This window comes from Furipterus horrens, unplaced genomic scaffold, assembly GCF_987537825.1.
Source record: "Furipterus horrens unplaced genomic scaffold, mFurHor1.1.pri manual_scaffold_4, whole genome shotgun sequence".
Classification (NCBI taxonomy): Eukaryota; Metazoa; Chordata; class Mammalia; order Chiroptera; family Furipteridae; genus Furipterus; species Furipterus horrens.
The window spans coordinates 14,350,977-14,378,442 of NW_028327174.1; the positions used below are offsets into that span (position 1 = coordinate 14,350,977).

Genomic DNA, 27,466 nt, shown 5'->3' on the forward strand with positions numbered 1-27,466 from the left:
GAGTGAGCACTGGACTAAAATCAGAAGTCCCTATTTCTTAGGTTTGGCCATTTATTGGCTTTGTGTTCTTGGGTAAGTCACTTAAAATGGGGATGATGGTATCTGCTGGACTGACTTCATGGGGGTTTCATTAAGATCAAATAAGATAGCTTGTGAAATCACTGATGACTATCACATTAAACGTGAATAAGGCATTAAAATTCTCTCTCAGTAGTCTACAATCTCTAAAAGGGCAAAACTATTCAATTTAGTATAAACACTTCATCTATTTTTCCTTCCTTCATTCCTTCATTCATTCATTTGTTCATTCGTTCGTTCGTTCCTTCCTCCTCACCCAAGGATATATTTACTGCTTTTAGAGAAAGAGATATCAAACAATAGGCTGCTTCCCATACACACCCCAAACGGGGATCGAACATGCAATCTAGGCACGTGCCCTGACCAGGAACCAAACCCACAACATTTTGGTGTATGGGACAATGCTCCAACCAGCTGAGCCACCCAGCCAGAGCACATCACCTATTGTATTTTAGTGCCTTGTGTAGAGAAGACACGCAATAAAAAAATATTTGTTGAGTGAATAACAAAAGCTAATTCCTTCTTCCTCCCAAGTAGCTCCTATAAGTTACAGACTTGGTAAATATTTGATGAATGAATGGATGAATGAATGCATGTATGTCCTTGGGAGAAAGAAAGCCACATCTTCATCTCTCTTTCCTTCTTTCCCTCCTTCCACCACCCCCCAACTCCCCCCCCCCCCCCCATCCATCCTCACACACACAATACTACATACTGGCTAAGGGATCAGGTTTTGCTGTCTGGCAGACCTGATTTGAATCCTGGTTCTGGCAAAATGTCCTTCGCAGGGTTGCTGTGAATCTTACCTAGCATAAATAAAGATTTACCCTAGTACTTTGCATAGAGTAAGTGTTCAATCATCTATCAACTATTGATATTTAGTGAAATGTAACTGTATGGTTCATAACGCATGCACCTATTCTGTCAATTAATCACATGTACCTCAGCAAAGTCACAAGTCGAGCTATTTATAAAAGGGTGGAGATAGTTTTCTTTGAAAAACAAAACAGAACTAATGGCACTAGGAAGGATGGAATGTTATGCTGGAGAGAATGGATAAACTCCAGCAATCTAAAACAGACATAATCTTTTTCCTTTTAAGAAGAAGGCTGATCTGGCTTTGGTCTGATATTTCCAGGGAACTGGTTGACTGCAAAGTTTCTCCTTCCTGCTGGCAGTTCAATGATGGTTACCTTGGAAATCAAACACTTCATAATCCCCTCTTTGTAACAGTCTGCCCCCTCCTACATGACCCTTTCTGGTGCGGCTCTTCACTTCTTCCTATGTAGGGAAGTTCTTTGACAAACAGAGAGAGCCAGCTGCGGGCACTGACTCAGTGACAGTTTTGTTCTGGGAGTGAACATTAGAGAAACCCTTACCTTATCACCACTGAAGATTTCCCCCGACCTTCCCGTCAAGGTATAGAATGTGTCTGTGTTATTCATACGCTCGGTGTTCATCTGCCCAGCAATTACGTGGAGTTTTACAAAGTACTGAGTAGCCTTAGTATTCATCAGAAGTTCCTTTACCTAAGAAAAGAGAGCCTGTTGCTTTAGTCTCCATTGTTGGAAGGAGCTTTTGAACAGTAAAATTAAGATTTTTGAAGTCCATTGGACCAAATCTACATTTTTCAGGATATCATCAACAATTAACCAACAGAGATTTTTTAAAAATTAACTTTGTGTAAACTGAACCCGTGTATTAAACAAGAGACCACATGTGAAGGGCCCAGGCCAGAGGCATGCAATCTTTACCAGTTCTCCCCAACAGGAGAGAAGAGAGGGCATCTCTGAAGCTTAATGACAGATTCATCTCACACAGATTAATGTTGGTGGCATATTAGGATCAAAGAGACTGGAATTTACTGGGTTTTTATTCAATGCAGCAAAAATGATCACAAAACATCTTAGAGTAAGATAAACCAATTTTATACAAATCAATATGCCCATTATCTACATTAAACCAAATCTAACTATTTGTTACCATTGCGATGGGACACCTCCACCAGGCACTATGAGTGTCATTCCCAGTGGATGACATTGTCACAGACAACAGCTGCTCATATGGATGACTAAAAATTTCTACGTTCCCCTGTCACTGTTACTACTTATAATTTTTAAGAAATAAATACCTAGCTAATGCACTGATTTAGTTCTTCCTGTAGGAAGTGAGCAGGTTTGCACTATGCAAATCTTATTTATCACATGACAATAGTTAAGAACCCCCAGTGATTACCCTTGAAGGAATAATGACTGGAAGGGGCCTCAGGGGTCTCGAAGGCAGCTGGTAAGGGTCTTGTTGGACATACAAGTGCATTCACTTTGGGACAATTCATTGAGTTTTGTCCTCACCATTTGTGTAGTTTCTGTCAAGATATGATAGTTCACTAAAAGAAGTTTACCAAAACATCACCATCCTTATCACCAGCAGGTTTGATTTTAATGGGGGTTTCCTGCTTTAAGTAAAAGAAGGTGCTACTTACTAAGATATTTTTTTGTTATTATTATTATTTTTTTTGCATCAGTCTCTTGGTGTAGGTTTCTCTTAAATACTTACATTGAATCCTCTCAGTCCCTTGTCTGTTGGCACCAGCACAGTGAAGGGTCCCAGGTTACTGAGCGGCCAGGCGTAGACTTTGTCTAAGAAGTCGAAACACACAAAGAAAACACAAGTGGGTCAGTAGCACATGCGGAGTACAATCAGGTGACGGCGCCTGTGGTCCATGTAGACCCTTGACTCAAAGCTTCTCTGTCCTCAGTGTCATGCGTGGGCCCTTTGTAAACGGGGAAGCTGTCTAAGAATATAAGGCCCCCAAAGGTCCCTCATAATGGTGTGGTTTTCTCTGCAGCCACAGTCTTGGCTGTAAGGACACCATGGGATGAGATGAGACGTTCTGTGAGGGTCATGTGACCAAATCATCAGACAAGCACACCCAGCAGGTCCCTGACCCTGGGCCTGACTCCCTGGGCTGTCACCATGTCAGTGAACAAAGAAAGCCCTGGTTCCATCGGAACCAGCTCAGAAGAGCCTCATGCTTGGTTACTGCTCTGATCTTGTCATCTTAAAAAGGTTAATATTTTTTTAATCAAAGGGCTCTGCCTTTTCATCCAGCAAGTTCCATGGCTGGTGGTGTCTCCATGCCGCTGGGGAAGCTGCGCCCTCACACAGGAGGCAATATGTGGGCTAGCACTTTACAAATGGGACAGATGAGAGGGCACCTGAATTCTGTCCAGGGAAACGTTGGAGGGCCTAGTCTGAAAAGGACACTGTCACTCCAGCCTGCCCTTGTTTGACATTTTAGGAGACTTTTGTGGAAGACTGTGAGGAGCCTGGCAGACTGCCCCAGAGCCCTGAGACATGCCAGTAATGCCTGAATCCCCTTACAATGCCTTGGAAGGAACAGGACTTTTATGCAGAATGTATGTAAAGATTTATGCCAGGAACATGGCACTGACCCACGTAGGACATTTCTCTCTCTGTGCTCTTTCTTGGAAATCATTTTGTGTGACTTGAAGGCTTCTGTTGATTGGTCAAATATGTTTTATTTTCTGTTTATTGGCTATAGTTGTGTTTTATTGAAAGTCTTGTCTAAGGTGGCAATCAGCTATCATATTTGATTCTTAATGACCTAGAGGGCATTTGGAAATGAAGGAGAGTATTTTGCGCTATCACCCTTCCGGGGGCGGCTCGTGGAGAACGTGTCAGTACAGACGGCAGGTGGGTGGGGGGCAATGATGCTAAATATCCAGCAAGATGTGAGATGGTCGCACACAATCAAAGTTATTCTCAAAATTCAAACAGCACCTCCACTGAGGAACACAGATACTGACTCAGGGGCTCAGTCACTCTCTGGCCAGTATTACCTGCCAACCTTGTTTCATACCCGAAGGGCTCATAAGGTCAAGGGAAAAAGGATGGCCTCCATATTCATACTAGTAGTTACCCTGTCTCAGTGTTGTTGCAGACTTGTTCATCTGTGGTGACCCAGCCCTCTGTCTCTTAATTGTTACATTGCTGGGCCTCCGGGCACTAACCCCTCTCTCTTTGGGACCAGCTGCCTGTTCTTTCCTTCCTGCCTGCATGGCCCTTCCTACAATGGCTGATTCCAAGTCACAGCCTTGCCTAGCCTGCCCACCTCCTTTTGAATGATTGTGTCTTGCAGTTGCCCTTGCCTGGAAGAGGTCTGCCTTTTATGTGGAATCTGCCCCCATAGCTGCATACCCAGGAGCAAGATGAAAGAGGTCAGTCTTCCTTGCCATTTTCCTCCGGGTTCGGTGTCTAATTCTCTGAGTCTCTCCATGATGTTTCCATAACACGTTAAGCCATTGCCCACGTAACCTTTCCGGCAAGTGCATCTACACAGAGGGTAAAAACACATTCTCAGGGTCACAGAGTCATTGGGTGGTGAGATCCTGCAGTCCAGCTCCCTTAGCTGCATCCTTTTCTGCAACGATGGGGAAAGTGATGCCCAGGGTTGGCCAGCGACAAGGCCAGGAGAGGAGAGGCACAGCACAAGTGAGCACTCCTACAGCAGTGCCTGACATAGGGTAGGCCCACAGGAATGCATATTTAATAAATTATGCATATGTATAAACACTAGATGCCTTTGTATACTCTGTCTCAGTATTTTTCAAAGTGTGATCAAGAGTCCATGTACCTCAGACTCGCTTGGAGTACTTACTATAAATACAGAGTCTAGGGCCCACCATAGGACCAGTGAATCAGAAGAACAAGCTACTGATGTCAGCCTCCAGGAAAGATTCAGAGCTATTGATCTTCTTAGAAAACTCTTCCCCTCTGTGTCCCTCCTAGCTGAGATCTTTGCTCAACTTTACCTTTCTTAGGGAAGTATTCCTCGATTGCCCGTCCCCTCCCAACCCCCCATTGTAGATCAGGTCCGCCTTAGTGTGTCCTCTCATGGTACCATATAGCTCCTTTATGTACCACAAGGGACAGTTGCAATTCTATCCTAACTGTGTGGCTATTTGACTCCCATCTAGTTTGAGAACAGTGAGGGCAAGGGCTATGTATGTATTAATGCACCGTTGTAACCCCAGGATCTAGCACAGGATGTGGTCCATAGGAGGTACTTATTTAATCATTGTGCAATAAGTAGTCATTGATTTAAAATAAATATATAAACAATGAAAGTCGAAGTAATTTTGGACATTAGTTAGGTATCCTAAAAGAGAAAGGGAATTGAAGACGCATTTAATGATGCACTAGCTGTGGTGAGCTGGTAAATGTTGAATGACCAGCACACTATTTGCCAATTTCCATGCTTCATACCCCACTCTTGGTTAATCTCAAACTACTAACATGATGCCAACCAGCCTGCAAAACTCCTGAGAATTGAACAATCAGCTCTGGGGAATCAGGAAGCCCTGACTCTAGCACACCACTCGGCAAAGGTTAGTTGACAGCAGGCTGAAATTGGCAAGGTGCTTAGGAAGGACCCTAGAGGTAAGTGAGGAACCAAAGATGAAGTAGGAAAGATCACAGAGAAGATTTGTGCAGGGGTGCTATGGTCATAACCACACCACAGATATAACTGATGCCTAGAAGAGTATTCCACAGAACAGTTATACACCCATTAACCCAGTTGTGTTTTTCAATATGGTCTCATGGTAAATAGATGTATTTTCAACAAGTTTGCTGAACAAATATTTCAGAGTCTCAGCACCCTTTGCTTGGATTGCTGCAATGACTTCTTGACTGGTCTTTCTACCCTTAGTTTTCCTCCCCTCAAATCAATCCTCACACAACCCCCTGTGTGGTCTCTGCAAGAGAGAACTCTGGCATCTCTGTGCTTAAAATTCTCAGGACTCTCATCACCTACAGGTAAGATATAAATGCTTATCATGGCGTGTCAGGCTGCCCAAGGGGATCCTGCCATTCACTTCAAATTCCAGCTCCACCAAACTTCTTTTAAAAAATGATGCCCTTCCCAGACCATGTACCCTGCCAGGAATGTGCTCCCAGCCCCACCTTACAGCTCAGGTGTGACCTGCTCTAGGTAGCTCTATCTGACCTCCTGACTCTCCCCTGACAGGAGCATCCTGGCCATACCTCTGTCACAACGCTTTCCACCAACATTGCCTCTGCAGGTGTTGTCTCCTCAGCTAGATGGGCAGCTCTCCTAGGACCTGGATCCCACCTGTTGTCTTACTGTATCTTAGCACCTAGGACAGTGCCCAGCTATTGAACTATTTTCTAAGAACCTCCTTAATTCTAGGAACCTTGAATTAAGAAGGTTAACCCTGGCTGGTTTGGCTCAGTGGATTGAGCGTCGGCCTGCGAGCTAAGTGTCGCTGGTTCGATCTTCCAGTCAGGGCACATCAGAGAAGGAAAACTCTGACTCCAAAAAACCTCCGCTGCCTTGCGGCATACCTCTTCAGGGGAAAGGCTAAGGGAGTAAACCCCGACAGAAAATCCGGAGCCGGAGTCCCTAAGGCGGTTTGACGTTGTAGTCAACACCGGCAACTCCTGCGGCGCACCTGAAGCCAAGCTGTATTGACTCCGTCTTTCCCTTGGACCCTTCAGCTGCGAAGAGAGGGGGGGTCTGCTGCATGGGCAACAGCAGACCCTCCATATCACCCTGCCCAGGCTTTGTAGCTTCAGCTTCACTGGAGAGGACACTCCAGCGTCATCGCAAGATGTCGATTCAACACGGGAGGAGACAGATACCGTGTCACTCCCGAGTCGGACTGCACAACCATTCTCGGCGGTGCAGATAGACTCTTAAGAAGCTACACCATCGTCTCTCGAGACGGACGGCTGCTGACGATGACGAAAAGCAATAATCACAGATACCTTGCCCTTTTAGTGTCTCACATGCTGGAGATGGACCTGAAAACAAGTAATTTATAGCAACATGATACAGCCACTTAACATTCCAAGTCCCAGTTACCTTACCCATGAAATAAGTTTAATAATGCCTTGTGGGCTGTCAAAAGAAGAGATAATGCATGAAAAAAGCTAGAACAGTAGCAGACACATAGAAAAAGCTCAACACTTGGGAAACAATGATGGCGTTGATGATTTAGACAATGGTGATCACAGCAGTCATGTGGAGAGACTGGGCTATAGAAGGACAAGTCTGTAAACATAACTTAAGTTCTATAGATAAGTCATGAGAGAAGCTTGACTATGACGCTATGGGGTATGGAAGAGGAAAAGACTAATTCTGCCTGGAGAAATATGGAGCAGGTTCCAGGAGAAAGTAACATTTAAGATAATTCTAGAAGGATACATATGAGTTTCCCAGCCAGACAAATTTTCTGAATTTTCAGAGTTTTTATAGAGCAGTCACTCTCAACTACGGGCAATTTTGCGCCACCCTCCCCCCAAAGGGGACATTTGGCAACATCTGGAGATGTTTTTAGTTGTCACAGCTAGGGCGAAAGGGCTACTGGCATCTCTCAATAGTAAGTAGAGGTCAGGGATGCTGCTAGACATCCTACAATGCACCTACTACAAAGAGTTACCTGGCCCCAAATGTCAACAGTGCTGAGGCTGAGAAATCTCATTACAGGAAATCACTATCATTATCATTCCAACCACATGGAATGATAGTCTGCTTAATATCATCAAATAATAATTTCCTACTTAAACATCAACTTTTTTTGCAAGTACTGTGCCACAAGACGGTGAATTTTAGGCCAAGCGGGGGATTGGAAGTGCTACGGTAGTCATTGTTGGACATTAATCCTGCTCTAAATTACATAAATTTCATTTGAAGACAATTGTTAATAGCTAGACAAGTAACCTTTACAAACCATTAAGTATGTTTCTCTCTAAAAGTTCCCTAAGTTGTTATGAGGCCAATGATCTGTTTTGTGTAAAGTGACTTGACTTGTTTTTTCTAAGAATGGTATTTTAATGACCTCAGTGCTGAATGGAATGTATGAGACATAAATCTTTTTAAATTTTTATTTAAAGTATCTGTCTGAAGTCTGAGACTTCATGAGATCATTTTCTGACTTAAATATTCTCAGTTGGGCTATGGCACATTCACAACATTGCCTTTTTAATAAATTGGTTCTTTATTAGGTATAAAGCTTTTAGGCTGTCTTAAAGCTTTACAAACACTCCTAAGCCAAACCCTCGTGCACCGTTGGTGGTAATGCAGATTGGTGCAGCCACTATGGAAAACAGTGTGAAGGGTCCTCAAAAAATTAAAAATGGAACTGTCTTATGATTCACCGATTCCACTTCTGGGTATATAGCCAAAGGAACACAAAACACTAATTTGAAAGAACATATACACCTCTATGTTCATTGCAATGTTATTTACAATAGCCAACAAATGGAAGCAACCTGAGTGCCTATCAACAGACAAGAGGATAAAAAAGCCGTGGTACATATATGCAGTGGAATATCATTTTGGCCATAAAAAGAATGAAATCTTGCTATTTGCAACAGCATGGATGGACCTAGAGGGTATTATACTAAGTAAAACAAGTCAGTCAGAGAAAGACAAATACCATATAATTTTACTTATATGTGAAATCTAAAGAACAATATAAACAAACAAATAAAACAGGAACAGATTCATAGAAACAGAGAACAGACTGATGGATGCCAGAGGGGGAGGGGATTGTGGGGTTGAGTGAAAAAGGTGAAGGGGTTGAGAGCACAAACTGGTAGTCACACAATATTCATGGGGATGTAAAGTATAGCCTAGCAAACATAGCGAATAACACTGTAATAACTGTGTATGGTGCCAGGTGGGTACTGGAAATATGGGGGGGATCACTTTGTAAAGCATATGATTGTCGAACCCCTATGCTGCACACCTGAAAACAATACAAAATAATATTGAATATAAATGGTAGTTAAAAATTAAAAAAAAACAAAGTTGTGAGAGTTTTACCCCCCCAATAAAAATAAATAAATAAATAAATAAATAATAAATAAATAAATAAATAATAAATAAATAAATAAATAAATAAAACAGCTGTAACTGTGAGTCAGAATGCACGTGACTTATCTGAGGTCACCCCACTGGTGAATAGGGGAGTTCGAATTTGAGCCCATTCTTCTTTATTGGGTGTTCTTTGATGCTAATTGCTAATGCAGTGTGATTTTGAATATTTTACATAAACAGATTGCCATCTTGAGGAAGCATAAACAAAATAAATCTTTGTCTGAGGTGAACTAAATTACCTGACTTGCTGAGGGCCCCATATTTTATCAAAGTAACTTAGCCAGCCTTTACCCTAAGCCTCTTTCCTGCTGAAGACAGGCCATTATTTGGCAGGGGGTGACGGGCAGGGAGGATCAGGGAGGTTTGTAAGTGACACACATACCCCTAAAGCCATGGCCAGTTCCGCTGACATTCTAAACAAAAGTTTTAATACAGTTTATATTACTCTAATGTTCATTAGTTTTATGTTTTCAATTTTATCTCCTCAAACGCAAAGGAAAGTGTTCGGCGTATTCTACTCAAGTTTCTCAGAGGAAGGTTGGAAGTGTGCAAGCTGGCTTCTTTGGTCGTCAGTGTTACCAGAATCTATGTTGAAAGAGGGCGTGCTTGTGTTCTGTGTGTGCTGGGTGCATATGTGACTATCCCCACAGCAGGGGTGTGTCTGTGTGCGCGCGCACATCTGTGGAGTGATTTCCATGTGCCAGGCTCTGCTCAGAGATTGATGATGTAACCTCATGATATCCTCACGATATCCCTCCTTCAGCAAGGTTAAGGTATGTGGCAGAGCTGTGATCTGAACCCAGAGGTTCTGACACCCAAGCTCTTTCCACGTTATGCTCAGTGAGTGTTGATTTACTTATTTGCCCAGATAGGACATGCTGACCTATCAGGGGACACCCACACATTCAAAACCCAACTGTGAAAGGAAGCTACAAGGTGGTCAGGAATCACAGATGCTCTTATAATTCCATGGTTCAATGTCTTTTATGGCTTTGAGCCTACGGTGGCAGTCTGATCCTTCTCGGTGCTGATGACAGAAAGAACTGAAGGTGGCTCCAGAACAGAAGCCTTGGTCTGGGAAAAACTTGGGGTCTAGCCTCAGTTCACCCACTAATAACACCATGATACAGAGCTGTAGAGCAGTTTCCAGAACATTCCCTCATATAATCTTCACAATAACCTTATGAAGCAGAGAGACATCACTGTGCTCCTTTTATACCTAGAGAAACTGAGGCCAGAGCAATGGTGTCCCTTCCCCAAGGTCATGCGGAAGACTCAAACCCAGGTCTTTAAACTCCAAACACCACCTCCATCCCACTGCGCCAGCTGCCTCTGCCTCAGAAATTTTCACACAAATACTTTTTACTCACAGTAAACCCCTCCTTTTAAAACCTGGAGTCCAGGAACCCCCACTAGTGTTTACTCGCTTTCCCTGCTCTTGTTTTGCACCACTAACAAGCAATGTTTCACGGATGATGAAACAGACGTATACATTAAAGGTCAAACCCCTGTGATCACAGCATTCATTTTCCCAGCGGCAGTGGCTTCCTTCCCCCAACCTCTGACCACTTCATACCGGGGTAGCAGCCGCGTCAGTATTTCAGAACTTTCTAATGGTCATTAGAAAGGAAACCACTTTTGAATGATGCATCAATTAAACAAGATTCATTGGGTACCTACTGTGCTCCTTGCATTGTGCTCTGTGGGGGTGGGTGGATGGATAGATGCAGGATGAGACACATTTCCTCTCTTCGAGAAACAGTGTTGACTGGCCACTGCTCTCACCACTTGGAGAGAAGAAGGTGGTGAAACTGCCAAAACTTACTTGATTCGGCCTGGTGCGATGGTGGAGCAGTTTGCATTCCTGTGACAGGAGTCAGATGCACAGACGTCAGTCATACTGCACCCCACGCCGGGTACAAAGCCGTGGTAATGCTCCTTACACTCACAGTGAGACTTTGGTGGACAGGAGAAAAAACAGAGAGGGTTCTAGTTAGTCACTAAAGCTGATGTTTTTAAGTTCATGCCTTTATACTGCCATAAAAATTAACTCAGGGTGAGTCCAAAGTGTGGGCTTAAGCTAGACCTTTGTCAAAGTGTCTAGATTTAGAACCCCTGTCTCTATATCTTGTCTGTTCGGAAACTTATACACCTTCTTGGTAGTTTAACGCTTTGGTTTTCTTGTTTGCTAACCCTGGGCTTTGCTGGTGCTGTGGTTCTGGATTTTAGATGGTCTACAGCTGACTAGAGAATGAGGTTCAGATGGGAAGTATTGCTCTAGAATACTGGTTTTCAGCCACTGAACTCATGACATTGGGCCATGTGTGGAGATTTTTGATTTTCACAATGGGATAGGGGATAGTATTACTAGAGGTCAGGGATGCTCCCAAATATCCTGCAATAATATATCTGGTCCCAAACATTAATACCAAGGTTGAGGAACCCTGCTCTGGAATAATGAAAATAATGAATGCACTGCCTCTATGTGAGCAATGGAGGGTCTCTAAGAAAATATGCCTTAGGACACATATCTTAAGAGATAAAATATATTTTAAACCTCACTCTTAAGGTTCTGGGACCTTGGTTCAGGTTCTAACATGACTTTGCCCACTGGGGATCTCATTTAGAGAAGAGTGAAATGTCTTGCAAATCTGGCTCAGAAATTGATAGCAGAAACATTGTGTGATATATTCCTTTCCTAGGAGATAAGATTAGGTAGATTCTATGCAGGGAATGCCAGGAGTATTCCTGTGGGGTGTTGATTAGACAGCTGGGGACCCATCACTGTGTTTGGGTCAGGCACTGAAGCCTTTCCTCCTACCCAGGCAGCAGGTTTGGATGGAGTTCCTCCACTGAAAACTCAGTGTGAAGTTCTGAGTGCAGTAGGCACCCCTAAATATTTGATAGATGAATGAGGTATTAGGAAAAGTGTTCTTTCAACTGGACTCTTCAGCAGAGTTCTCTGACCAGGCGGTATTTTACCAGCCAAGGTCATGCTGTGAGTTTTGAGGGTCAGCGTCGCACACCCCAGAATATCTTCACTGCCCCTTACACTCTGTCAGTGCTGCCTGGCATTTTATCAGTGTTCACCACTTTGGGAGAGAGCATATTTGAAAAAAATATTTGAGTGACTGGAGGATTGCCAGTGAAAGTCACTGACATAGTTAATTTGTTAATCTAATTTGGGGTGTGTATATGTTTGTTGGCCACCATATAGGACTAGGATAGAAGAGAATGGAGGACAGTTAAATGTTGATTGGGGAGCTTGGGAAGTGTGAGTGTAGAGAGTGCACTGGGGAGGGAAGGGGATGCGTTGCAGCCACCCCTGAGCACGCGCAAGTCTGTCTGCAGAGGAAGCCCAACTGGACAGTGAAAGGGAGCATTGGGAAGCCCCGGGAGACAATTTATACCTATGGCTTGTTTTACCTTTGGTAGGTTGTCCTGCTTCTATTCACATCAGTCCCATGCAGCAGTAGCTCACCTGTCCAGGCCCATCGTATTTGCACACCGTAGACCTTATAGGGCAGTTTCCAAAGTTAATTTGGCAGGGGTCAACTGGTAAGCATACTTGGCCGTCCCCATGGTAGCCTTCTTGGCATGTACAACGGTGCTGATTTGGTCCCAGGTACGTGCAATGAGCGTGAGGATGGCAGACATTTTGTAAACATGGATTGATGGCTTCAGAGGCAATGACAAAATAAGAGGCAGTTACCACACCCGGGATGGAGAAGGAACACTGAACCGTGAAGGGACCGCCAGTCACAGCTCATCAAAGCTGCACAGGCAATCCAACAATTTTAAAGGAAGGTGTAAGACACACTTCACCTTATCCTACCTGATCACTTTCACCTACCAAACAGGTTGGCATATGCCCATCAGAGATCATAACTATAGGTATTGTATTGATATATTATTCTGCCATATGATATGCAAATTTAAATGTAAAAGATCATGAAAGAAAGCACTGAAGCTTACAGAATTTATAATACGCACTGGGTTCCGTTCTAAGCATTTGTCGTACATTAACGCAATGAATCCTTACAGCCCTCCAAAGTAAGTACCATTTTTATCCCCATTTGTTAGATAGGAAAATGGAGGCCCAGGCAGGTTAAAGAATTCATCCGAGGTCATGCAGTCAGTCATAGGCACGTCTGGGATTTGAACCCAGGTGGTTGAGCTCGTTTCATGATGAGCATTTTGCTTCGAACTGTCTATATATTTCATTTACTGACACAGAGAGCAACAGAAGTGGTCGTTTTGTTAAAATTAGGGAGGTGGTTAACCTGGCTGGTTTGGCTCAGTGGATTGAGCGTCGGCCTGCGAGCTAAGTGTCGCTGGTTCGATCTTCCAGTCAGGGCACATCAGAGAAGGAAAACTCTGATTCCAAAAAACCTCCGCTGCCTTGCGGCATACCTCTTCAGGGGAAAGGCTAGGGGAGTAAACCCCGACAGAAAATCCGGAGCCGGAGTCCCTAAGGCGGTTTGACGTTGTAGTCAACACCGGCAACTCCTGCGGCGCACCTGAAGCCAAGCTGTATTGACTCCGTCTTTCCCTTGGACCCTTCAGCTGTGAAGAGAGGGGGGGTCTGCTGCATGGGCAACAGCAGACCCTCCATATCACCCTGCCCAGGCTCTGTAGCTTCAGCTTCACTGGAGAGGACACTCCAGCATCATCGCAAGATGTCGATTCAACACGGGAGGAGACAGATACCGTGTCACTCCCGAGTCGGACTGCACAGCCATTCTCGGCGGTGCAGATAGACTCTTAAGAAGCTACACCATCGTCTCTCGAGACGGACGGCTGCCGAGAGAGGGAGGTGGTGAGGTTTTCATCTTTATTTTTTTCAGTTGAGTAACCTAAACATCCCAACTAATAAAGCAGGATCTAAATTCTACTCACGCTCGCAGTGTTTGCCATCGCCTTCGTAATTGGGAAGGCATTTGCATTCTATTTTCTTTTTGCCTTTGCTGGAAAGTGAGCATCTGGAATTTTCTGGGCAGAGCAAGGCTGCGCATTCAGGGACGGCTGCAGAGGAAAGTTGTTGAGGTAACTGCATCAGTAGAATAACCAGTTCTAAAAAACTCAACAAAGGCAATATTCCCTCTTAATAATAGGCAATGTATTAGGGCACAGGCAGAAGACAGAAAACACACAATAATTTGAGCAGGGAAAGTTGTAGTGTAAAGAACTCTACAGAATAAAGGAATAGCAGAAATATGAAGAGCAGCCACTCCCCTCGGGTTGAGGTAACTACCCAAGGTAAGCAAGCACTTCTCCGTCCAGGGCTGATATCCAGATGTCACTGCAAAGGGCGTGGCCTTGGTCCCTGGATTGTTGGAGAAGGTGCTAAGATGCCTTAATGGCAAGATGTGATGGAATTCTTCCCTCTAGGGAAGGTCATCCACAGGGAGGTGTTCAGAGTCAGGTCTCACTCGGTGTTCGAGGAAGCTACTGAGACCAGGAGCTAAGAGACTCTCTCAGAAGTAGAGTGGACTTCTGTGTGTGGCTGGGGCCGGGGTGGCTTCAGGGACCCTGTGTGGGCTGAAGGTGGGGTGGCCAGCTCTCCAGGTGGCCAGTCCTGTAGAGCCCTCGGTATGTACAGGGCTGAGGAGAGGGTGTACAGAACAGCATGCCTTGGGCCTGCGCACAGGCCTGCACTGTCTGAAATGCACACATCTGTGCCCGTCTGGCCTGGTGTGACATTGAGACAATGGGTAGTACTTACGCTTGTCACAGCGGGGGCCGGTGTATGCGGAGTAGCAGTCACAGGTTCCACTGCCGTCTATCCCACTGTCGCAGGCCCCATGCACACATTTGCAGACTGCAGACAGAAAATGGGGATTTTTCAGTACCTGGGTGGATAATGTTTTCAGATAGTGTTTACGGAGACTCTGCTAGATGAGGCAGGGGGAACCATGGGTTTGAAGTCCTAGAGACCCAGGCTCGAACCTTGACTTCATTTTCTTTTAACAGCTTCAGTTTATTTATGTATAACAGGTGGATAATGATATCTACATCATGAGAGTTCTATAGAATCAAATGAGATAATGTATATAAGGCATATTTAGCACATCACATGCATTGCAGTTCCTTTCTCTATTTTCAAACTGGTTACATCAAACAAAAGATTTAATGGGGTGTCTTATACACACCTATCATGTTTAAGAGAGAAATGCTACCACTGACACTATCACTGTTGGTAACAGGAATCTATGAAAATAAGTTCCACTTCCTGAATGATAAGGCACTGCAAGTAAAAAAAAAAAAAAAAAAAAAAGATTCAGAAGAGCAGAGAATAACTATACTATGTTTTATAACTCGAAATAGGTGACTTTTCAGCCCAGGGACTGATCATTTCAGGAATGAGAAGGCCAAGTGAAGACAGAAACAATGACCAAAGTGATGCTGCCACAAGCCAAGGAATACCTGTGGCTACCAGTAGCTGAAAGTAGCCAGGAAGGATCTTCTCCTGGAGACTTTGAAAGGAGACTGGCCCACTAACATGTTGATTCTGGATTTCTAGCTTCCAGCATTGAGACAATAAATTCCTGTTTTTTAAGCCGCCCAGTTTGTGGTATTGTACGTTGTTACAGTGGCCCTAGATAACTAATAAAATGATTTATCTTGATTATTGAGGTTTTGATGTCTCCTTAAGTTCTGCACCTGAGGCATTTCCCTCACTCACCTCACCCTAGAACTGGCCCTGCACTTCTTTTCATTGAGCACTTACTATCTTCCAAGCATTCTGCCACAGGCTTTACATGTATTATCTCATTTAATGATGACAGCACCCTGTGAGGTAGGGACCATTCATTTATTCATTTATTAGTATGAAAAATATTCCTGGCTGGTTTGGCTCAGTGGATTGAGTGTCGGCCTGCGAGCTAAGTGTCGCTGGTTTGATCTTCCAGTCAGGGCACATCAGAGAAGGAAAACTCTGACTCCAAAAAACCTCCGCTGCCTTGCGGCATACCTCTTCAGGGGAAAGGCTAAGGGAGTAAACCCCGACAGAAAATCCGGAGCCGCAGTCCCTAAGGCGGTTTGACGTTGCAGTCAACACCGGCAACTCCTGCGGCGCACCTGAAGCCAAGCTGTATTGACTCCGTCTTTCCCTTGGACCCTTCAGCTGTGAAGAGAGGGGGGGTCTGCTGCATGGGCAACAGCAGACCCTCCATATCACCCTGCCCAGGCTCTGTAGCTTCAGCTTCACTGGAGAGGACACTCCAGCATCATCGCAAGATGTCGATTCAACACGGGAGGAGACAGATACCGTGTCACTCCTGAGTCGGACTGCATGCCCATTCTCGGCGGTGCAGATAGACTCTTAAGAAGCTACACCATCATCTCTCGAGACGGACGGCTGCCGACGACGAGTATGAAAAATACATATGAAAAATGGGAGATGGCTAGCTCAAGAATTCATGCAAAAGAGAGAAGAATTAAGTCAGATTTGCAACCGTCATTTTTTCTTCAAAAATCAATTTGCCACTGCTTCTATTTTAGCAAAGCACTTTGACATCCATCCATGGCTGTAGCTTTTGGAACAGATGAGTTCTGGAGAGAAGTGGAATTGGTCGTAGAAATAACTGGGGTGAGAAGGCCGTGTACTACGAATTCAGCAAAGAAGACTCAATTCAATTCAGTTTAAAATATCTACTCAGCTCCTACCTAGTGGCAGGCACTGTATTAGGCATGGGGCACACAGATGTGAGTAATTCACAATATCTAAATTTAAGGAGCTCACAGTGCAGGCTGGAAGCCAGGCTCTGAGAGCTACAATGACATTGTGTGATCTGAGTGTTGTCATGGGGTCCATGGAAGAGGCGAGGGGGCAGAAGGGGCGCGTTGAATGTGACTCAGCCCCTACTCCCAATTCCCAGCTCACTGCAACAGGCATCCTTGTGGCTAAGCTTCCCCTCAGGCTGCACAGTGTGAACCCAAGCATCCGGCATGAGCCCTGGGTCCTGTCTCCTAGCGCAGCCTCTGACTGATCAGCGGACTCGGTACAGCTTTTGGGAGCTTCTGACACGCATTGTGGGGCTGCCAGCCTCTTTCAAGAGGGTCCTTGAGGAGGAGAAATGAGTGGCAGAGGGATTCCCAGATGTCACTTAAAGAGCCCTTGGTATTTGTTGCAGATCTCTGCAGACACTTGGAACTTGGGGTGTGTGACTTTGAAGCGGTCAAAGCCATGACTTTGGGTTAGAGCAATAGTGCACAAAGGCCGCTGTGCTGGGCCCCTTGGCAGAGTGAGCTGCTCTCTCCCCCGTGTTTTTGTAGCATTCCATGGCGCTACACTGGAACGAAATTGCCACCCGTGTTTCTAGCTCCCCGAGGCTGGGGACCTAATCTCTCCCCTCTTTGGATCCCCATTGCCTGTCAGGGGTCCAATGGTGGGTGCTCACCAGGGAAAAATGGCACAGTGCTTGGGCACCCAGGCTCAGGAGCCCGACACTTGGGGTCAAATCCTGCCTCTGTCCCAATAAAATTGGCATGACCTTGAAAAACCTCTCTGCGTCTTCATCCATAAAACGAGAAACCCAGCTTGAAGAGTTGCTGTGAGGATCCAAAGAGGTCATGTATGTCAAGCCTCTTCCCACACCACCGGGCACACAGCAGGCACTCAGCAAATGCCAGCTACTGTTATTAACCAGGCACAGTTGTGGGACTGAGTTGGGGGTCACATCAGAGAAAGTGGGCTTTGCATTCTGCCCCAGCTGGGAGTGAGGCACTGAGTGGGCTAGGGCCTTGGCAGCGAAGATAAAAACCCTTGGCAGATGCAGCTCTAACTCATGTCTAAATTAATCGCTGGTCGGGTAGGAGCATGCTCCAGCAGCAGGTTCAAGCCAGTGTTAAAAATAAATTGCAGCTAATAGAGCTGTCCTACTTACAGGCAGAACAGACACTTCTGAGGTACCAACCCCCCATTGGGTGAAACGACACCGGCACCCAGTGGATGCCTGGTTGAAAGGGTTTGCAAGTTCTCCTAGTCCTGGCCAATAGGCAATGACCAGCCATTACTGAGCCATTCATTCATTCATTCATTCATTCATTCACAGGCGAATAAATGTTCACCTCACTGTTGGATTGCTTCTGTCCTCACTTAATACTTGTTTTCTTTGATTGAGTGCTTGCGCCATGGTGCGAACAGCTTTCCTACATCATCAGCCCTGAGGCAGGTATTGCGGTCCCCATTTTACAGACGAGGAAGGCTTTGAGAGGGTGCAACAGCAGCCGATTTCAAACTTGGGCCAGTCTGATATCAAAGCCTGTTGTAGAGCGAAGCAATCCCATGTGGTAGCTGCCAGCCATGTGTGGCTATTTAAACTTCATGAAGTATCATGAACTGAAATTTAAAATTCAGTTCCTCAGATGTACCAGCCACCTTTCAAGTCCTCAATGGCCACATGTGACCTGGAGCATTGCGGGACAGCCTGATACATAACATTTCCATCACCACATGAGCTTCTACCGGAACCTAGAATTTAGAATTTTTTTTCTCCCGACTCTCAGTTTAGGTTTCCAATTTTCTTAACAATTTACGTTTCTATATCATCTTTCTCCCTTTCGCTTGTCCTTTCTTCATGGCAAAAATACATGTGAATAAATGCCACTTTGTTTAGAAATGTTTGGAACCTCCATGTATATCTGTGCTCATTGGCAACCAACACCAGTTTCTTGGGGCAACATGGACTCTCCTTCTTTCTAAATTTTCACCCCAAACTAATGACTCAGCTTTCTTGGGAAGTAAGCAATGCTAGATGCTGTCTTTCTTCCTTCCCATTTCAATATTTATTTAAAATACAGGATTTAAATTCTGGTATTATGGTAGGAAAGGGCCTATTTAGGAAACATGTTTTTTTCTAAACAGTTGATATTTTAATATCCTTTTATATAATGTACAATCTTAAAGCTATACAGACTTCCGACATCTCTTTTAAATTTGCTTTTGCTAACACTTTATGAAATAATAATCATTTATGGAGTGCTGGATGAAGAAAGTTCTAAGATTGGAGGCCACTAGGGAATAACAGGTAATATTAATAATTGCTAATGTTTATCATGCACTGGTAATCTCATTAAATCCTCACAATAATCCTAAAGAAGACAACATTATTTCTGTTTTTACAGATGAAGACACAGACGCCGGCTATGCTTATAGACTTAAAGTTCCTGCAATTGGCAGACTTGGGGCTGAAATCTACTCTGAGTCTAAAGCTGGGGCTCTATATGCTGCCTTTCAAAAGCATGGTTTTGAGTCAGGTCAACACGGCTGGAGCTAATTAGATCATTCATTCATTCATTCATTCACTCGCTCGCTCACTCACTCATTTAGCTGACAAAAGTGGAATGAGTGTCTACTGTGCAGGTAGTCCTGTGGAAGATATTGGGGATAAAGACGTATAATGGTGTCTGCCTTCAAAAATCCCATGGGTTATTAGAACGAGACAATGCCTCTGCTACTGCAGATAAATCTTATTGCAGAGCGTGTGCACTTATGAGGGTGGGATGTCTACATGTATGTGCGCAGGCTTTCTTCAAGAAAATTAGAATCAATGCAGTATCTACTGAATTTGATTTTTTCCATAAAATCCAGAACCAAGGTGGTGTTAGAGAAAGACCAACTGATATATCCTTTTCGGAGGACAATGATTCTGGCTGACACTGTCCCTACCATGCCCACATCCTTCAGGCCCCACCAATTCTTCACATTACAGCTGACTCCCAGTAACCTGCAAATGCTTTCAAGGAAGGCTGGTCCCCCTGAATGCTCACTGGGGGCTGGAAGTGCCAGGGAATGGACAACTCCCCTCCCCATGACTGCAAGTACTAGTTTCCTACTGCTGCTGTAACAAATAATCCCAAACCCGGTGTCTTAAAATAACACAAATTTATTGTCTTATTTCCTCTATGTCACTTTTTTAGTGTGTCTGGGGTCACCTCCCAGATATGCTACTTGTACTGGAGTCCTTTTTAGTGTCTACTTCTAGAGACAGGGGGCCAAAAATAAAAGAATAGACAAACCAGTGTCAGGTTTGTTTGTTTGTTTTTTGCTTGTTTAACCTGCAAAATGGAGCCAACAATCTCTGATCACCTCAGGTATTTACTCCCCAAAGGAAGAGATGGGTTAGGATGTGGTGGGACCTGTGTGGAAGTAAAGGCCCCTGGGGAGAGATCACTCCTGAGACCAGTATCTGGGAAGTTCTCAAGGCAGGCAAAGAAGGTGGGATATTGAATCCTTGAGTCTGAGAGATGGAATTGTATGCCCCCAAGTTTGCCAGAAAGCATTGCTGGTGAGTAGCTGACTGGAAGTGCTGAAAACCACAGAAAACGGTTTCTTTTTCCAAGAACTGCATTTTATCAGATTTGTTGTCAAGTCTTTGTTTTGCCTTTGTAGACGTGGTTATACATAACTGTTCAGCACCCCCCCCCCCCAAGGAACAGTCTCTCTGGGGTCTTCAGCTATATAAGCCATGTTTGACTTCCAATCTTTCCAAATGCATTGGATTATACAAAAATCAGACATACCTCCTGCACAGGTGGGTCCAAAGGAGTTGTCGTCAGCACACTTTTCACAGGCTGTTCCACCAAACCCATCCTGCAAAACACCCCGGTAGGCGCTATTAGACCCGAAGTGGCTTACATCCCCCAGGAGGCCCGTGGATTTCTCACTGGCGGTCTGGTCGGTGTTTGTTTCTCAACTATACCTTTCCTCTGTGCCAATCCTGAAGCTCCTTCTTTCTGTTATTTCTTGTATTCTTTGCTGTTTTTCTGTTATAATGTGTGCCTTAATATCTGCATCATTTTTTTTTTTTTTACTGTGAGTCCAGAACTCTTTGTAAGAAAACTGCAACAGCCATAACATAATTTCAGCCAAGGATGAAATGAAAACTCAGTGTTGTGTTTCTGAAGAGAGCTGAGCTCATTTTCAGAAGGATTTCTTTGTGTTGCACCCAAAGGCTTGAAACTTGCGAAAAGTCACTTTCATGGGAAAACAAAGAAATTCCCCCATTGGCAGACCCAGTGCCTGACAATGGGTGCTGTGGATAGCACCGAGAGCCGTCGGCTAATAGGGATTATTATCAGCAACAACAACAATTTCTATAGCCTTGCACAGTTGCACAAATATTTTCATGTATGTGATCTCATTTCACTTTTCAGCAAATGTAATTGCATAGGATTATTACCAAACCCATTTTACAGATGGATACACTCAAGACCGAGCTGTTAACTGACTCAAAGGCCTACTGACTCGAAGGCCTGCAGCCTCTTAGATGTCATTTTGCTGCAGATTGCCTACCTGTTTTACTAGTATTGTTGCTTCTTAGAGACTCCATCTAGTGTGCGTGTGTGCACGCAAGTGTGTGTGTTGAAGGAGGGGCAAAAGGTAAGTAGAGGGAGCAGAGTCAGGGAGAAGAACACACTTCTCAACTTACTTGGCATGAGCAGCTTCCGCTTCCTTCCATGCCATCTGCACAGCTGCCCCGGCCGCTGCAGGGGGTCTTTGCGCCTCCTGGGCATTCTAGGGAACCAAAGAGCTCAGATTCATTTGCTCATGATGGCATACACATATTCTGCAAGCATGCATTCAGCACCTACTATGTGCCGTTTTCTAGATGAGGAAACTGAGGCATGGAGTAGTACAGTGGCTTGCCCAAAGTCATCGAGCTGGCCAGGGGCCCCTTCTCCACTGGAAGAGTCCACCTTCCTGCCTGCCCTTCCCACTTACCTCACCAACAAAGACTTTTGTTTGGCTCTTTCCTGTGCCACAAGCTTTCTAGGCCATTTATCTTCTGAGAAGTCAGCAGCCATAAAAACTGAAAAAACAGGTCTTGGAAAAAGAGACTTCTGAAAAACAGACCCGAGATGGAAGCCATGCTCTCCAAGTCACTTTACTGGCTCACCTGAGCGACTAGGTTAGTTCTTTCATTAAAAAAAATTTATTTTTTACTAGGTTAGTTCTTTCAAAGAACATGTGGAACTCTCAGGTACAGACAAGTGAGACAATTGAGCTGGCATCTGTAGACCGGGTTCTGTCTGTCTCTTCTGGTTCTATCCTGTGCGATGAATATTAGTAAACTCTGGGGTCTAAGTTGTATACTTTTGAGTCCGTGGCCTTCCTTTCCACAACTGTGGCAGGGCCAGGTTTCAGACCCAGGCAGGTGCTCCAGAGTCTCCCCCACTGTTCTCCACCCCCATGCTAGCTACCAACCAGGCATGACTGTGCACCAGAACCACAGCACAGGCAATAGAGGTGTGTGTGGGGTGAGTGAAGGAGAAGACACACTGACATGTAGCTAATATTTACAAATCGCTTCGAAGACCAATGCGTTGGTTTGGGCTATTCTCACCAGCTAGGGCAGTGGTCACAAGAGATGCAAGGGTTTCATGAGAGAACGGGGACTTTGCCATCAGAATGTTCTGGTTCGAAGCCCAGGCCAACTTTTCACTAGCTGTATCCCTTTGGGAGAAGTCAGTGCCTGGCTCTGAGACTGAGTTCTGGTGTTGGTTACCCTGTCAGGTTGTGGTAGGGACTGGAAATATTAGGCACTCAAGAAAAGGGAGCTGTTTTTAGAGTGGATATTATTCATCTTCTCCAGTTTCTGTTTTTTGTTTTTTGTTTTCAGATTGGCAGTATAACAGGGAACAGCACTCAGGAAATAAATTATTGGGCACCTGTTTGAGTCAGGACCAAATAAGGTCCTCAATAGACAGGGTGAGCACACAGACCAGTCTCTATTTCCATGATCCTGCCAGTTCAGTGGGGAGAGAGTCATGGGCTCACAGACAATAAAAAAAAAAAAAAAAAAAAAAAAAAAAAAATACAGGTTTACAAAACTGGGTTGGGGGAAGAGACCTAGAGCTCTCATCACTCCATCGCCTGGACATTATCAGCATTGACCGAAAACAACCTAATTCTGAATGGCCCAATTGACCTAGGTAGAGCTGGTCTCCACAGAGGGCAATAGGCAGATCATTAAGGAAGGGCTTTGTTAAAGATCATGGTCTTTATCTTAAAAAGAGCAGCAGGAGGTGAAGATGAAGAGAAAGGAAGAGGGGCTCACCCAGCAGGTGCCAGGTGTGCACTTTAAGTTTCATCTAAAAACCAGCGGAAGCATTGAGTTCTCAGTGGAGTACACAGAGTGCTGGGAGAGCGTTTCCAGAAACCACTGATTATCAGATGGCTCTTATCCCATTTCCTTTTGATATTATGCTCCTCTTGGGCTGAGATGGTATTTTGGAAACCAGGCCTAACTCTGGGCAGGACCAGAAAGACAGACAGGTGACAGTTCTGCCACTGTTTACTTCTCTCGGCCCCAGTGCTTCTCCTGAGGGCTAGGCATGTGAGGGGCTCTCTGAGAGACCCCCCAGCTTCCCTTCTGGGCTGGCTCAGAGGGACACAGAGCCTCCTCCACCCTGACCCACAGAAATCAGTGCCACCTTGCAGAAATGCCCTTCCAGGCATTTTTAGCTTTGCAGGCAATGCCAGTCTCCTTTGTGCATTGAGCTAACTCCTCTCCTATGTCACGTCCCTTCTGTCTACCCCAGAAGACTACCCCAGACATGCTCTTCCCACCCACAAAGATGTTCTCCTGGACTCCTCCTCTGATGCCATCACCTGGGTGTCCCTTCCACTCAGCCCATGCCTTGGGCTAACATATAGAGAAGAAAATAGGTCAGAGTCATCTATTGAGAATATAACCATGTTCTAGGCTGATCACTGAAGAACTGGGGAGCTTCCCGCATCCCAACTCCCAAGATTGTGACATTGTGTCCCTTTTCCTTAGGGGACAGTTAGCAAGCCTTCCTTCTTAAAAATATAGGCAGGTGTTCCTCTAAGGGAGTTCACTGGACCATCTGTTTCTAATCACCTGGGAGTGGGGACTGTCACAAAGGCAGATTCTGAAGGCTCTCCTCTCCAAGAATAGCAGCCATGGAAATGCACCTCTTGGATCATTATGGGGGGAGAATACTTTTCCTGAGATACACCATTCTGTTCATTAAGCCATAATTTCCAAGTCTGCCTCTAGCAGTGGCTGAGACGGCAGGGTTACCAAGGCAGGCCTGATCTTGCAAGAAGGGGGACTCCTCTGTTGGGTGACTTTGGCTGGAGGAAACCCCATCAACTTCACCAATTTTTAAAGAACTACATGTAGTCTAAGACTTTTCCATTCCAACCATCTTTGGCTCCCTCCCTATTCACAAGGGTCAGACCTGTACCTGTTTGACGGCTCCCCTGTATCTCCCGGCTTCCTTCTCCTTTTCCCTCACAGGTGCTTCTTTTCATTAATCTTTTCCAGCTCTAGCCCTGTCTTGGCATCTGCTTTTCACAGGACCTGGGCTAATCCCCCAGGGCATCGACAGCCTTTGTGCAAATCAGAAAGAGCTCCCCCACCCTACTGCTCTTGTCCACATATACCCGCAGGCGCTAGGCTTGGCAGGAAGATGAAATTAAATTGAGAGATGGCCCTTCCCTGGGGTGGACCAGAGTGTAGGGCTTGGTGAGCCAAGGATGGGCTGGATTTCAGTCCATATTCACCCTATCAGTCAATAATAACCTGTTACAATGTTATGCTGGGTTTGGACTTTCACACCTCTTGAATGGAGATTTCTGGGTGTAAGCCCCAAGAATATGCATCTTCACAGGCTTGACAGTAATTTTACTGTACATTAATGTTTGAAAGCCACTGAGTATGTGGAAAAATTAATGTAGATTGTCCCAGACAGGGGGGAGGTGAAGGTTTCTATGGAAAAGGGTAAGCTTCTTTCCTGTTTCTCAAATTACTTACTATCACTTTGGGCTCCCATTAAGAAAAAAGATGGTAAAATGGACATGCTCAGCAACCACGCTGGAAAGAGAGATTACAGACTTTGCTCTAAGGGCACGTCTCATTTTGGAGGCATTGTGAGGCTCAAGGAGCTGATAAGGCTATTTTAAGTTGTTATCACATTTCCTTTTGGTCACCGCTACTCTGCTGGTCCCTTGCTTGTGACTTTCCTCATGCAGGAGGCTTACCCATTATAATCTGTCAGCAAATCATCAACTGCCCATTTCTTTAAAGGAAGATAATAAACTTCCTGGCCAGCAAGAGGCAAAGGACCTCTGTGTAACTTTATCTCCCAAGGACTTCTAGAAGTGCCTACTTCATGTTACCACCATTGTTTAAAAGCTCGGTGCACAGCTAGGCAGAAAGTATGTCTTGGTAGTCCATTAAAAAAAAAAACAACTAGATAAATAATTTAAAAAGTTTTTGATCTGTGGAAAAAAGTCTCAATAGGTGTATTGCATCTAATGGAGAGTACTTTGAAGGTGACTGAAGTTTAAATATGTAAGAATAAATACACAATATTTTTATAAATTTAAATATAGGTCTGGTTGAAACTGTCTGGGAAACTGGTGAAATAGGTTCCTCACATGGACTCAGCATTATTTGTCACTCAAAGCCAAAAATGACATGCCTAAAAGAAGAGTTTCAAATCCATATAGTCTGTTATTTGCAACTTGTGCAGTGAATAGCAAGGATCATACAACAGGAAAGAAAAAGTGGTCTGAAAATAAAAATAACACAATACAAAAAATGAATGTGCTCAATTCGATGGCATTGACCTCAAAGAGAAGAATCAAGGCCATTTCCCTTTGGAAGAGTCAGATCGTTTTTCCACATTCTTTTCCTATTACTTTGAGTTGTAGCACAAATCTGTTAATGTTAATGTTGGAATGAAAAGAACTGGCATGTTAAAATAAAAAAAAATCTGTTTTATCTTAAATAGAAATTGGTTGTTTAAATGTGTTAATTTTTATGGTTAAAAATATGTTTTTGTGCTAATGAGAAAAGACTTCCATATGCACATCTGACAAAGCAGTACAAGTTTTGTGAGGGATAAGCATATTAAATATGGGTAGAAACACCTTTGTTATGTCAGGATGATATTTTTTTTTCCCCTCAAGTGAGAATTCATGCCTTCTTTTTTTTTTTTTTGGCAATGAAGATGTTTATCGGAATTTCATTTAACAAAGGGAATATTGGAAATAAGTTAAATGTTCAAAATAATGCATTTGCTAACTAAATGATAGAACTTTAAAAAATGCCACAAAGCCATTTCTATTGGCACAGAAATTTTTCAAAATTCACAGTTAAATGAAAATGACAAACTACCTAAAAGTATATGATAAGTATGGTATTTTAAATAAAGGCAGTGTGTGGGTATAAAAATTGTTACAGCTCAAACAAAAAGTAGTGAAAGGTAACAACAATAGTATTAATAACAACAGTTAATAGTAATAGCTACATTTTCTTTTTTGTCTTTACAAAAAAACCAGGCTGATTATCACTTCCATTATGCAGATGGTAAAAGTGAGCCTTAGTTTGGTAAAGTAAATTGATCAACAATAATGGAGCTCATAAACTCTTGAGCAGGTTTGTTAAATCCAGATTTCTATGCCTCCAAACCCCAACTGTATATTACTCTACAAATTGAGCAACACTTCAGTAGTGGATATCTTCAGAAGCTTATTGATATCTATTTTCTTATTTTACTTATTAGTATTACATAATTTTCTTTAGCAGATATGTCTTACTTCTGAAGAATAAACATTTTAATAATTTTCATTTTTCAACAATTATGGTTGATGTACAATATTAGTTTCAGGTGTACACCCCAGTGATTAGACATTTATATAACTTATAAAGTGATCACCCCCATAAGTCTAGTATCTGACCCCATACATTGTTATTACAATATTATTCACTATATTTCCTAGACTGTAATTTTAGAAGATGATGAGTAATTTTTTTTCATTGTGTTTTCCATGTTTTCAGAATGGATCATAGAGTTACTTTCTAATTTGAATAAGGTACTATTAAAATAATTTTAAAAGTAACCCAGCGGTGTTGAGTATGAATGTATATTTCAGTGCATTAAAAAGGAAGTGGGTGTTGCTCTTGCCTTGGAAAGAAGGCCATTCCAGAGCTTGTGCTTCCACCTTAAAAAGAAGGATGGATGCATGTCAGCAGCTCCGAATGGCCTTATCCTTGCGGAAATGTAAAGTGATAGGCAAGATCTCTCTTGTCATCACCACAGAATGTGAGTAAGAGGTGAAACACACAGTCCAGTAGAAGACTTATCTCTTTCCTGAACCAAAGGAAGGAAGTCTTCTGAAACATTTAGTATGTTTGGAAGACGAAGATAAAGGAGAGCACAGTTCTGCCCCAACGAGAGGACAGCAGAATGTCCAAGCCTTGGTTTTCACATGTTTTGCTGCAATGGCCTTGAGACCTATCAGAAGAAAATGCCTGAATATTAAAAAAATCCTCTGAGATGCCTTTGATCTTAGATGTGACCCTTGTCATATTTGTGCCTAGCACAGAATGACGGCATGAAAGATTTTGAATCCTGCTTGCTTGCTCATGTTTTCTTAGTTACCCACTGTTTAAAAAAGCTTTGGAGACAGGGTGTCAT

The 27,466-nt window shown here is 43.9% G+C and overlaps 1 protein-coding gene and 1 long non-coding RNA gene across 2 annotated transcripts in view; one reads left to right on the forward strand and one right to left on the reverse strand.

The window, feature by feature from the left end:
* The window catches only part of LOC150011160 (uncharacterized), a 32,869-nt gene extending 17,317 nt beyond the window's left edge, over positions 1-15,552 (forward strand). Inside the window, exons 3-4 of the long non-coding RNA XR_016510430.1 lie at positions 4,241-4,319; positions 15,335-15,552. This is a non-coding gene — a long non-coding RNA (uncharacterized LOC150011160). The remainder of the gene's footprint in view (positions 1-4,240; positions 4,320-15,334) is intronic.
* Positions 1-27,466, reverse strand: part of STAB2 (stabilin 2) — a 125,839-nt gene that overhangs the window by 90,846 nt on the left and 7,527 nt on the right. The window contains exons 4-12 of the mRNA XM_090272601.1: positions 21,442-21,527; positions 20,534-20,603; positions 14,733-14,828; positions 13,907-14,032; positions 12,489-12,685; positions 10,833-10,963; positions 4,300-4,433; positions 2,635-2,717; positions 1,458-1,607 (exon numbers count right to left, since the gene is read on the reverse strand). Of these exons, the coding sequence (XP_090128727.1) occupies positions 1,458-1,607; positions 2,635-2,717; positions 4,300-4,433; positions 10,833-10,963; positions 12,489-12,685; positions 13,907-14,032; positions 14,733-14,828; positions 20,534-20,603; positions 21,442-21,527 (1,073 nt within the window). The remainder of the gene's footprint in view (positions 1-1,457; positions 1,608-2,634; positions 2,718-4,299; positions 4,434-10,832; positions 10,964-12,488; positions 12,686-13,906; positions 14,033-14,732; positions 14,829-20,533; positions 20,604-21,441; positions 21,528-27,466) is intronic.